We start from the raw sequence: 12,606 nt of genomic DNA, 5'->3' as shown, positions 1-12,606 counted from the left end.
TTTTCCTCTTTTTTTTCTTTAAAAGGATTAAATATGATTACGTGACCATACTGATTTGAATGTGTGATTATAATTGGCATGTAGTCTGAGTAATTCTCTCTTGGCTTTTTCTATAGATATCTTGGTGAACAGTGCCCAGGCTGATCTGACTGTAAAGGATAAAGACTTGAACACATCCTTACATTTGGCTAGTAGCAAAGTATGTAAATGAATTTGAAACAGTGTTACTTAGTGTTGTAATAATAGGAATAATACCACTTGAATGCTATCTCAGAAGCGTGTATCATGTCTCTTAATTAAGATGTACATTTCCCCAAGGTGTTGTCAACTCTAAGCATAATGGAAGGGGAAGAGGCAAAAGGCAGACCCATGCAGGGGTTGATGAGGACATGACTTTCGTGGCATGTGACACTTGCATTCTTGTGTGGTCTATCTTCATGCTGCCACTGTGTCTCCGTGGTTGCATTACTATATCATTTTGGTTTGAAACACAGGCTGGGGCTGTAGTTACATGGCTTCTAAAGTATGAAAAGGTCCACTTGTTTTCATTTTGTTCCATTTGAAAACATTGTAATAACACAGCCAAAAATTACTCTCCTAGGAGGCAAATTAGTGCATTCATGTGCATTTCTACCTTCTGTCCTTTTTTCTGATGCATACGTAGTTCACCACAAGGAATGTGTTTGAGTTTTTTTGGTTTTTTTTTTAATAGTATGATGTTCGCATGTAGCCCAAGATTCCTGCTTCTGTAAAAGATAAATGATATATAAATATAAATATATATTTATTTTATAAATATATATTTATATAAATATATATAAATATATATATATATAATTTTACAAAAGGGAGATCATACTATTTTAAACCCTGCTTTTGTTACTGAATCATCTCTTATGAATATCTTTCTTTTAGATATCAAATTTTTATAGTGTTTTAGAAGATGCATGGTATTCTACCTTAGAAATGTGCCATCCTTTATTCAACCCGTCCCCAACTGTTAGACGTTTGCATGTTTTAAAATATGTGCTACTATAGATGTTGTCATTGTAGAGAAATATTTTTTTAAAGAATTCTTACTCATTCCTTTAAGACAAATTCCAAATGTGAACTTACTAAGCCTACGGCTATGAATATTTTTAAGCCCAGATGGGCCTCTAATAAGATCACAACTATTTACACTCTATCAGAGTGCATTAGAATGAAAACTCCAGGGACACTTCTGAAATTACATTTCAGGGGCTCCCTTATAAGGCATTATAATGTGATGCCAATGGACACCGGTGATGGTGGTTTATTTGAATATAGTGACAGTTAAAGGTGTTGTTTATACCCATTGGTACCAGAAGTCTTGGTTTTTCATTTCAGTGGTTGCATTTTCTCACTTCATGCTCTGGGAAGCCCATGGAAACCACAAAAAAACTCAGTTTCATAAAGTTTGTTTCAAAGTGTAATGTTTTCATGAATAGAAGTACAATGATCTTCAACCTTTACTGTGCAAATGAATCACTAGAGGATCTTGTTAAAATGCAGGTCACAGTTCATGAGATCAAGCCCTGCATTGGGCTCCCTCTCTCTCTCTACCCCTCCCCAGCTCATTCTCTCTCCCTCCCCACCCCCCAAAAAAATAAATAAATAAGTGTTTAAAACAATGCAGGTCTGAAGTGAGGCCTGAGATTCAACATTTCTAACTCCCAAGTTAAGCTGATGTTGCTTGTCTGTGGGACGCACTTTGAATAGCAAGCGTTTAAGAAACTATGACCCCTTAACAGGGCATAGGCCTGAAGTCATGAAAGTGTCTCTGACTTACAAATTAATTTTTTAAAATTATCAACCATCTCTTATAAAGATATCTTCCCCTGGTTGAGGAAGAAAAGAATAAACTTTCCTGAAAGAGTTCCTTCGCAACATAATGATAAGTGATACTGATAATAGATGTGATGGAAATTTCAGGAGTAGATGGGTCACTGAGTGTCATTGAGGGCTTGAGGAAGGAGATGGGACCTGACATATGTTTCAAAAGTAACGTTGACAGACTTATATGTTTACCAGCTGACCTTGCTGAACTAGCATCTGCTTCAGTTCTCTGAACATTAATTCTGCTGTTACCTTAGAAATATTAATATTTTAGATTAGAGTTCCATTAACCAAGTCCTAATAGACCTTATCCAGAATCTTTGAGAATCTAGATCCTTTAACCATTTGCTTTTTAGAAAAAAAAGGAATTACTCAGAAAATAGCCTTAATAAAATGTTTTTAAGCAAAGAATGTTCATTTTAAATTTAAAGCAAAATCAAGTAATTTTGCAGGAACTTTTCTGTGTTTCTGTCTTGTGTTTCTTATTTTTTTTTTCTTGATTAGGGTCATGAAAAATGTGCCTTGTTAATACTTGACAAGATACAGGACGAGAGCCTTATTAATGCAAGAAATAACGCACTGCAGACGTAAGTGTGACTACTACAGTTGGATTTGGACATAGCTGTTTATTCGTACTCATTTCATAGTCGTTTATTCAACAGATATTAAGAGTGTGCTATGTGCCAGTCTAGCACTGAGGAACACAGTGGTGAAAGACATAGTCCTGGCTTCTCCTTCAGGAAGTTGACAGTCACATACTGACAAATGCTGACCAAGCTAGACATTTTTAGTTAGAATCTTTATTTTGATATGCCTTCAGAGAATTATATAATATAATACACTACCATTATGTATTCTTACTGGAAAATGACAGTTTTATAAATCAGGTTCCTCGAATACATTTGAAGGGTTTCTAAGCAATTTGGCTTAATTACATTTTAATGCAATTCAGTGTACTCCTCAGCATGGAAGACCTAAAGGCTGATTTGTTTTCCATTTTAGGAAATTCCTTATGCATTTTAGGGCAAAGGAGTATTAGGATTTTTTTTTCCATTAAGTTTCTTAAGAAGTATATAGCAAAGATGAGTATACTGGGTTTGACATTATTCTTTAAGGTATTCGAAATGCAACAAAATATTGTTTAGTGCATCTAGTAATAATAAGGAGGTTTGAGATAAATATATATGAGTGATATTAATACCAATCATGTTGATGGACAGTGTGAAACAGTCATTCAAATGCTAGAGTAGAAAGCAAGGGGTAAAGAACCTTCTAGAAAACATGCCAGAGCTTGCGTTCTTTTTCTGACTCCCTATATACTGTTATTAGGGTTGTTTAAGATGCAGAGAGTATTTGTAGTATCTGCAGAGAAATCTGGACCAACATGGAAGAACTGTTGGATCATTAGCACCTGGAAAAGATTTAGTTGGCAAATATTTTTATTTTAAAAAATAAAAATATTTGTGTACTATTTATAGATTAAGTATTTTTTTTTCCTTTTAACAATTCAGCTACCCAAAACGACACATTCTCATACAAATATGCATCACAGGTGACGTTAGGTGTTGTCTTGTTTCAGACCCCTCCACGTGGCTGCACGAAATGGCTTGAAGGTGGTAGTTGAGGAGTTGTTGGCCAAAGGGGCCTGTGTACTCGCTATAGATGAAAATGGTAAGTGGAAAAAGTAAGCAATCACCACAGGTACCTTACCTATGCTGTGAAGCTAGAGGAAGATGAGAAAGATAGAAGCTCATTAAAAAGGCAGTGAGAATTCTCTACCCTTGGAAGTTTCTGTGTGTGAGAAATCAAACAAGGATAATTTGTCCTGTCTGTCTTTGTAAAATACGTAGTCTACCTGTAGCCCACCAGTGCCTTCCATTTTGCATGTAATGCCAGCAGCTGGTCTCTGACTCCTCAGCGTGGTGGTTAAACTGTTTTAGACACACTGAAAAGCTTTCAAATAGGCATTCAAACTTCTAACTGCATACGCTGAAGAGTTAGAGACTATCCATGTCATTAGTGCATGCTCAGGGGCTCAAAGAAAAACCCAGGTCTTTGTATTTCAGTTCATTCTGAGATCAAACTTTTTTTTTTTTTTTTTTTTAAAGAACAGATCAAAACTCATATTCTCAGTATGGATATTTGGGGAACATGAGTATATTGTTTAATTAATTTCTAGGCTTGAAAGCTTCTCCTGATCTACGTAACATTCCTTTTCTAAATGAACTAACTCTTAACTCTTAGCAGCAGCTTTCTACTCTGCTTCCTAAGAAATTTGGAAAGCTAATGAATACCAGAATTGTGTTAAACTACCATTTTAAGCACAAGGCCTATAAACCGCGGGGAACAAAAGGCGAACTTCTGGATATTTATGAACGATGTAATTTTTAATGTGGCATTAATTGTGGCATTATTATTTATAAAGTATTATAATTAATGTAACTCAATTAACTGCTTATTACAGGTATTGGAACTAGCAGCCCATGCCTATTTCTCAGAAGTAAGCATTAGCCATATGACATTAGCTAATTCCTATTAGTTTTTGTTTTGCAGCCCCATTTATCCTAGCATGTACCCCCCACTCTTTCCCCAACCTGACTCATCTAGGAGGCGCAGAAAGTTCTCTATTTCTCCATCTCCTTGGTTGTCCCACCCCCCCCCCTTCCCCCTCACCTTCTTATCCCTATTATGTATCTTAGGGTTGGCATGCAGTTTTTCTCCAAAGTGACCAAAAGAGATCAAAATAAATTAGTTTTGTCTTTCTCCAGGGTAAGCCTGCTGCATTTGAGGCTTGTCCTGTCAATAGTAACCTCGGGAATAGGAGGCCTGGGTTAGTGGAACTGAGACCTTTCTTAGAGCTTAGCTGTATCCCAAAGGCCTGGGAACAATTTGGGGCAGTTTTGTACAGCAGCACAATCATAAATCATACCTGTCTATTTTTATTGGTTTTCTTACTAGAGAGAGGAATAATCTGTTGGGGGAAGGAGGGCAGGAGCAGAAATTAGGTCAAGCATTGATAAAACAACAAAAGGTTGGGTTTTATTAAGCCAGTTCCTCTGAATGAATGAGGGAGAGGTGGTAGGAACTTTGCCAGCAGAGAAGATAGGCTAACCCTTTCAGGTCAGTAGAATAAAGGCTGGGTAGGGATAGTAATTAAATCAAAGAATTGATCTACCTCCCTGTGCATCTGTTGCACGTATTGAGATAGTTTTCTCTTCTGGATAGGACACATCAAGTCTAAATGGTAGAGAATGACATGACTCGACAGTCATTTTTCCACAGTTGGGATTTGGGACTTTGATTGGTGGTATTGGTATTTTTTTTTTAATTCTATTAAATTTCCGCTAATTGATAGTAAATTTCAAATCACAAACAACCAGTGCTTTCCTGTGTCTGATCTGCTCAAATGATTCCATTTTCCTAGAACTAGTTAATTGGTATAGACTTTATATAAATATATACAGAGCAACAAATCTGCATTAGTCACTTTTACGGACATCTGATTTTCAGTATCTCTCCTAACCTGACACACGATTACCTACGATGGAAAGTCATTGTTCTCAGAATGAGAGTGCTCTGGCCCAGGCCTGAGGCGCATGGTGTGCGTGTGCTCTCAAGTGGAAACACCTTTGTGGTTGTCCTGTTGCTGGTTTTTTTGTGTGGAATTGTATCCCATCCCTGCCCCCTTGTGTTTCTGTTCACTAGATGAAGACTAGAATTCTGCCTAACTTCGGATAACATAGTGCTTGTTGTCATGTAAACTGAAAAAACAAAAACAAACCCCAAAACCCTTCATGAAGTGTCTCCCCCTCCCAGTTCCCTCTAGCCTCACCCCTAGCATGACTCATGGGAAGTAACTCCTCTTTTTGCCTGGCATGATTTCTAACTCAACATACATCTCCACGTGTGAGGTCGTTTGAGATGTACTGTGGAATGCTCACGGCGCCTTTGGATTTCCTGGACTAACCACTGCCTTGTCTGCATTTACGCCCAGGTCATACCCCGGCCCTGGCTTGCGCTCCTAACAAAGACGTGGCTGACTGCCTGGCCCTCATTTTGGCTACCATGATGCCTTTTTCTCCTCCCAGTACAATGACGGCTGTCAACTTCGTTTGTTTTAAAAAAGACAATTTGAGCAGGACGACCCTCTCCAATCTGGGTAGTATGGTTAGCCTGTGCAGTAACAACGTAGGCTCAGAGGACGGGTACAATGAAAATGATTCTGATTCAGAAACGTTTTGACTTTGGACTGTAGAAGCTTTTCCCTCATCACCCATAATGGAAGAAGGGAAAGAAATTTGACTTCCAGGTTTATGTTGTGTTCAAGTGTTATCATGGGCCTGGGCTTCCAGAAGCCTGTAGAGAAGGAATTAATCAAACCCAGAGAGGGCAGCTAGGCTGTAGGACAAAGCACTCACACAGATGGGCGCCAATTTTTATTTGTCTTTATGTTTTCCTTAGATCTAAGATACTTCTGTGAAAGTCTACCTCTCATTTTAAGTAAGAAGTAAAAAATGCATTTAATTCTTTTTCTTTTGGCATAATGCAATTGAGAGGGAGCGGTTCTCTATAAAGAATTTTTTTTCATATACTCACCCAGTTGTGAGTTCTAAGAAGCATATCAGTATGACATTCATGTCCCCTGGGAGGGGATGGAAGGCATCAATAGGAATTGCCTCAAATCTCTTCTCACTTTGATGTTTACTTCCTTACTAGAAGCCAAAGGTAAAGGTGTTCATCTTCAGAAATGATGCCTGTAATAATCTTTTTGAGGGAGTCCAATTATTCATATATCTTCTCTATAATACGCACTTAAATATCCAGAACTTCTTTCCAAGGATTTTGTCAAAGTTGCCAGATGAATGGAAAAATTCACTGAAAATTGAAGTTGCTTTTTTCATTTAACACAAATATGGCACCGAATACTCCCTGTAACAAGTCTGTGAGTAGTTTTCACCTGACTGATTGAATCCAAATCTATGTAATAAAAGTTCAGGTGAAAAGTTGTATTGCACCAAAACTTTGAGACATATGCAAATTTAATATGAAACTACCCTTTATTTATTTGTTAATTCATCCTTAAATCAGAATGCTAACTTTTTAAAAAACATCAGAACCATCGACCTTGTTTATCAGTAGTAAAACGTTAAATGAGCTTCTCAGTCAAGGTCATGCCAAGTGAGTGGAAGTGTGACTACAGAAGGAAGCAAAGGAGGTGAAAGCAGAAAGTAGAAATGGGTGATGTGGAGATTAAAGCCAACTGATAGTTACTTGATGATCAAATCAACATAGTGAATACTGCGTCTGCTCCCTCTGCCAAAGCTTCTAGGTCAAATGGACCCCGTTCTGCACCTGGAATAGCTGTACAAAAAGAAGAATGAAACTCTTTAAACATTATGCACCTACACACGCACACATAGATGTATATGTGTGTGTATATATATATGTCTGTAGTTCATCAACCAGCTATACGTGAGGACCAAAATGCTTCAGTCTAAAATGGAAGAATTTAATTGTTTTCCTTCAAAATGGAAATGAGAACTGAAGTAGCTTTTCTATGGAGTTCAACTGTAATCTTTTTGTGTAACAGTCTTTGTTGTATTTTATATTTCTTATGACACAGATTTCTAGTTGATGGCTTAACATTTGTAACTGAGGATGTGTTGACCAAGGCTTTTTTTTTTTTTTTTGCCAAACTAGAGAAAATGTTCATATACTTTTGATGTAAATGTGTTTGTATTTATTTGAAATGAAACAAATGTCGAGGAACATCCGTTGTTTGTTCTCTGTGTTAATTGCTGTGTGCGTGACTTGGAGTAACAAAAAAGCAGAAAAACCCTCCGGACCCTCTCTGGGCTAGCCAGCAGTCCTGGGCCAAGCCCAGCATTTCCCCTGCTAAGGTTGCCAGCCGACCCTCAGGTTCTTCCGCGTCGGTTGGAGAGGGGTGCGACATCCAGGGCTCAGCCCCAGTCTGTAGCCAGCCTTGAGAGCCTAGGAGACACTGCCGTCCTTAAAGCTCTTCTGCGAGATGAAAACTCAGGTGGGTGGTGGATCATATGCACAAAGGTGGCCCAAAGAAAGATGCAGGAACTATTCTGAACACGCTGAAAATCTCACGTGGTCCCCCAAACGGAATGGGACATGATATCAGTGTGTGAGTCCATGTACCAAGAGAAGAAATACAAATCACCAGCTCAAGTGCTATTTTCCGCTTGAGGAAGAAACCGGAGAGAAACGTGTTGCATTCGGGCGGGACTCTGACGTTTTATAATCAGTTCCATTTTCACCCTGGAAATTTCTCTTTTATAGCGTGTGTGAGATATTTTTAAAACAGTGTTCTATCATATCTGGATCAAATACACATACCGTATTATATTTTTCATCTAACTGTAAAAGACTTTACTCTTACTCTTTTAATATTCTGGATTTCATTAAAAACTCACGTTGGGTTCTTCACAGATGAGAACTTGTTCAAAGGACTTCTAGAATTGATATTAATTCCACTGACGATTTTTGACACCACCAACATTGTTTTTTAAATTCTTGGTGTTGTGCTCCCCTCCTTCCTCTGTCCTTTTTGTTTGTTTAGGGAAGATGAATTTTTAAAAAGTAGATAAATTGCTAATGAGCAATAATGACCTTGTCTTTACCAAAACACTGAAAGTAAGGGAGATCCAATGCTAAAAAAAAAAGCACGATATACTGTGGTGTCTTTTCTAGAAGTGAATGGAAATCTTGCTCCATTGGCATTTAAAGCAGGAAAGGAAATACCTGCTTTTAGTGGGTGAAGCAGCGTTCACATTTTTCCTGCAGAGTAGCCTAGAGATACAAGGAAGGTTGCAGCAAAGCGGTGGCGGCCATGGACATTTCTCTCCATGTAGCTGCATTTTGACTTCTCCCCTCTCTCACTGATAGAGGGAGGACAAAGGAACAAAATGAAATCATGCTTGCTCTGAATTGTTCATTGAATCAGATCTCTCTCCCACACTCTCTGTTTCTCCATTCCCCAAGACCAAATTTTTTTCTTTAGGAAATGACTTTTAAAACTCTGAGTTCTGTGTGTTTCAAGTACATCTCGTAGAAATAAAACTAGATTTGCAGCATTGCTTTCTAAGAAAAGAAAAATTATGCTTTTAACTGAGTCTTAGCTGTTTAGCGCTTTTACCTAAATGTGTTGTTTTTGGACTGTATTTTAACCACAGCCACAGGGATCATGTTTCATTGCACTTAACCTATTCGCCGTGTCTGCCTATCCTTGGTAAATACATTACTATCTCCAAATTGCCTAAAATCTGCTATGATTCTACAGTAAAAAGCTCAGGGGATTTCTATTTATCACTACTAAAAGGGCACCATAGTATGTTTTGGTACTTTAGGCAGTAAACAGCTGCTTGATTTTTTATTTTATTATAAGATTAGAATAAGAACATCAAATGGATTTGCTGCACTCGTTATTCTTTGTACTGTTGAGCAACTTGGTTTGCTTATCTGTTGCATTGGTTGAAGAACTCACCCCCTTTTTTGTCTTGTAATATGAAGTTAGAGTGCCTTTTTATATTTGTATATTCTGAAAATGTTCTGTGAAATGTTTTGTATTTTTTTCGTTTGAGTGTTATCGGAGCAATATAATACCAGTGAGTTTTCATTTCAGCCTTTCTTTGAATGTATAAAGTGTCTTTTTTTCCTATTTCCCCTTTACCTGCTTTGAAATGAAAATGCCGAAGTTTTCTATGGGAATTATGTTGAATTTTGCAGTGCTAAAATGCTTTCTTCTTGCAAAACTGTAAACCATAGGTCAATGTTCTAGGGGAAAAGCGTTTTAAGATAGTGACAATCTGAGTGTGTGTAAAAATGTAATTTTATGCGTTTCTTATGCAGTGATCTAAAAATTCAATGCAAATATCTTTTGTTTGGTAGTTTCGTCTACATATTTTATGCTTTAGCATGTGCAATATATCTTTGCAAAGCACGATGATACAAATCTGGTGCCAGTGTTATATTTTGCATAACATATTTGTAATCGCATAAAATACTGTTTGATGATTTCAGTGGGATTTTGTCTGTAATGTTTTCTTATGTAAATTGGAGTTGAATGACTCTGGTAAATGTCATGACTGTAAAAATGAAGACAATGACTTTTAGTTCAGTGAATGACTTTGAACCAATCTGAATCTTTTCAAGCACAGTTTAATACTTTTTCAACTACTGAATGCTAATAATGTAATGAAGTACTTAACTGTAATATACTATGGAAATGCATTCAGATGGTTATTTTTACAAATAAAAACGGTACAAATATTGTTACAATTTGTGTTTGTCTTTAATTTTTCCAGTTTATGGTCATTTTACCAATTATTCCGCTAACTTAAATCTTGGTCGCCACCGAAGCCAAATTGTCCTTAAATTTTGAAAATTAACAATCAAGATAGAAGTGTATTTCCAGATTTGCTATGTCTGTTTATACCAACTCAGTTAGAGGGGGAAAAGTTAAATATGTATAATCGTGTTTATTATATTTATTTGTGCTTCCAATTTTTTTGGCAAAGGATCTGAGCTGGCCTGCAACAAAGGACACGTGATAAACTGGAAGTAGAAAAATTAGGACAGAAAAAGAGCACAAATATGGGAACCATAAGATTTAATACAGTGGCTCTGACTGAATGGGAGCTCGCTCTAGATTCCTAAGGCACTCATGGTGAGAGGGGCAATGTGACTGTGTAAATCACATATCTCAGAAAGGGGGAAGTCTACTAGGTCCTCAAAATTGTGAAATCAACCACACTTATCTTTGTGGGCTGCCACCATTACCCTTCAACTGCTTCATTGCAATACAAGGCCCCACCTCGTTGCACTATCTCAGAGGTGTCAATAGAATTTTCTCTCTTTCTCACATTCAGAATTCCTCCCATTAAGTAATAATTTCAGGGACAGTCCTTAGAAGCATTAAGGAACAAATTCCCAGGGACGCCGTTTCCAGCTGAAGAGAAAGAGACTATGGGGTGGGACCCTCTGGAGTTCCTCAAAGCACAGTGTTCTAGAGTGCTAGCAATTCTTACGGTCTAGCCCAATCCCATCATGAAGAAACTGAATTCCAGAGAAATTATATAATTTGCTCAAATTTGTATAATTGATGATCTGAATGTACAACCTGTGCCTATAGATGTTCTTTCTTTTATGCCATCCTGGCAATAATGCTTTGTGATTGTTGGGGTTGTTCCTGCTTAGAGATGTTTAGGGAGGTTTTGTACTTTGCAATGTCTCACTCCTTATTCAAATATACAAATGTTGGTACTTTTCATTCTGGACGACTGTGAAGCGTGAGTCATACCACAGGTAGGTACTTCATGTAGTTGAGAGCTGAGTGTCTATATTAGTTATCTACTGCTGTGAAACAAATTACCCCCAAACTTAGTGACTTAAAACAACAAATGTGTATTATCTCACAGTGTCTGAGAGTCAGGAGTCCAGGCACGGTTTAGTTGGGTCTTCTGTCGCAGGGCCCCTCATGGGTTGTAATCTTGGTGTTAGCCGGGGAAAGATTCATTTCTAACTCACTCATATGATTGTTGGTAGATTCCTCATGGGTTGTTGGACTGAAGGCTTTTGTTTCTTGATGGCTCTTCACTGCCTTCAATTCTATGCCAAATTTTTCCATTCCCAACAGGGCCAGGTCCCAACCTGGTAGCTTACCTCACTAGAGCTAGCAAGCTGAAAAAAGCCAGAAAGAGAAAGTATAAGACAGAAGTGATGGCTTTTTTAAGTTTTATTTATTTTTTTCTTTTTTGAGAGGGAGAGAGAACAAGATGGGGAGGGACAGGGAGAGAATGAGAGAGAGAGAGAATCCCAAGCAGGCTCTGCACTGTCGGCACTCACGAACCATGGGATCATGACCTGAGCCTAAATCAACAGTCAGACACTTAACGACTGAGCCACCCAGGTGCCCCAGAAGTGACAGCTTTTAAACTGAATATTGAAGTGAAATTTCATTATTTTTTCCATAATATTTTATTCATAAGAAGCAAATCACTAAGTTTGTTCCATGTTCAAGGGACCAAAGGGTCTGACTACCAAGAGGCAGTAATCACTGGGAACTATTTGGGAAGCTATTTATCTCACTGGATCTATCACAATGTCCTTCCAGAGCATAGCATCTTCCTAGAATAACTTCTTCCCTGTCTTGCTAAGGAAATTGTTTACTTGACTTCCTAAATTCAAGAAAAACATAGGGATCCCCTAATTTCACCTGTGCTGTCATAAGCAAGCAGAAAGGAGCCGATGCTTCTGCTACAGTAGCTGTATTGTTGAACGTTGCTGGTGCACTTTGTCTCCAAACCGCTTGTCAAAGGATCCTTCTAATTCCATTCAGCAGGTTTAGATCCTGGTACCTCCGCCCCTCACTGAACACATTTCATGTGTTCCAGAATTAGCTTGCAAGGCACAAAGGCATTCAACTAAAAAGCTATTAACGTAACATAAAAAAATGTTGTGGGTCAAAGTGCTCTATGAATTGTCTCTGGCAAATTTCATACTGAAGATACATTTGCTGTAAAATATAAAGCAGCAAAGATAATGGCTGTGCCATTCATTAATTTTCAAGCACTCCAGGGGGTGATTGGAAACATGAGCTCTGGGACTGGCACAGTAACTGTGGGTGGGAGTAAACTGCTACTAGCATTTACTGTATTAGCATTTACTGGGCCAGGGGTACCACCAAATGTCCCACCAAGCCCAGCGTGCGACCACCCTGTC

At 38.0% G+C, this 12,606-nt stretch overlaps 1 protein-coding gene across 10 annotated transcripts in view; it reads left to right on the top strand.

The window, feature by feature from the left end:
• The window catches only part of ANKRD44 (ankyrin repeat domain 44), a 327,574-nt gene extending 317,410 nt beyond the window's left edge, over positions 1 to 10,164 (top strand). For 4 of the 10 annotated variants that reach the window (XM_043577384.1, XM_043577381.1, XM_043577380.1 and 1 more), the window contains exons 25-29: positions 117 to 199; positions 2,362 to 2,444; positions 3,437 to 3,528; positions 4,322 to 4,357; positions 5,852 to 10,164. In XM_043577384.1, coding sequence (XP_043433319.1) covers positions 117 to 199; positions 2,362 to 2,444; positions 3,437 to 3,528; positions 4,322 to 4,357; positions 5,852 to 6,099 — 542 coding nt within the window. In that variant the 3' untranslated portion in view covers positions 6,100 to 10,164. The remainder of the gene's footprint in view (positions 1 to 116; positions 200 to 2,361; positions 2,445 to 3,436; positions 3,529 to 4,321; positions 4,358 to 5,851) is intronic. The other 6 variants (XM_043577389.1, XM_043577388.1, XM_043577387.1 and 3 more) reach the window with 2 other exon arrangements.
• The last annotated feature ends 2,442 nt before the right edge of the window (positions 10,165 to 12,606 follow it).

The sequence above is a fragment of the Prionailurus bengalensis genome, chromosome C1 (genome assembly GCF_016509475.1).
Source record: "Prionailurus bengalensis isolate Pbe53 chromosome C1, Fcat_Pben_1.1_paternal_pri, whole genome shotgun sequence".
NCBI classification, from domain to species: domain Eukaryota; kingdom Metazoa; phylum Chordata; class Mammalia; order Carnivora; family Felidae; genus Prionailurus; species Prionailurus bengalensis.
Note: the sequence above shows the minus strand (reverse complement) of the source record. Positions and strands in the feature narration are given on the sequence as shown.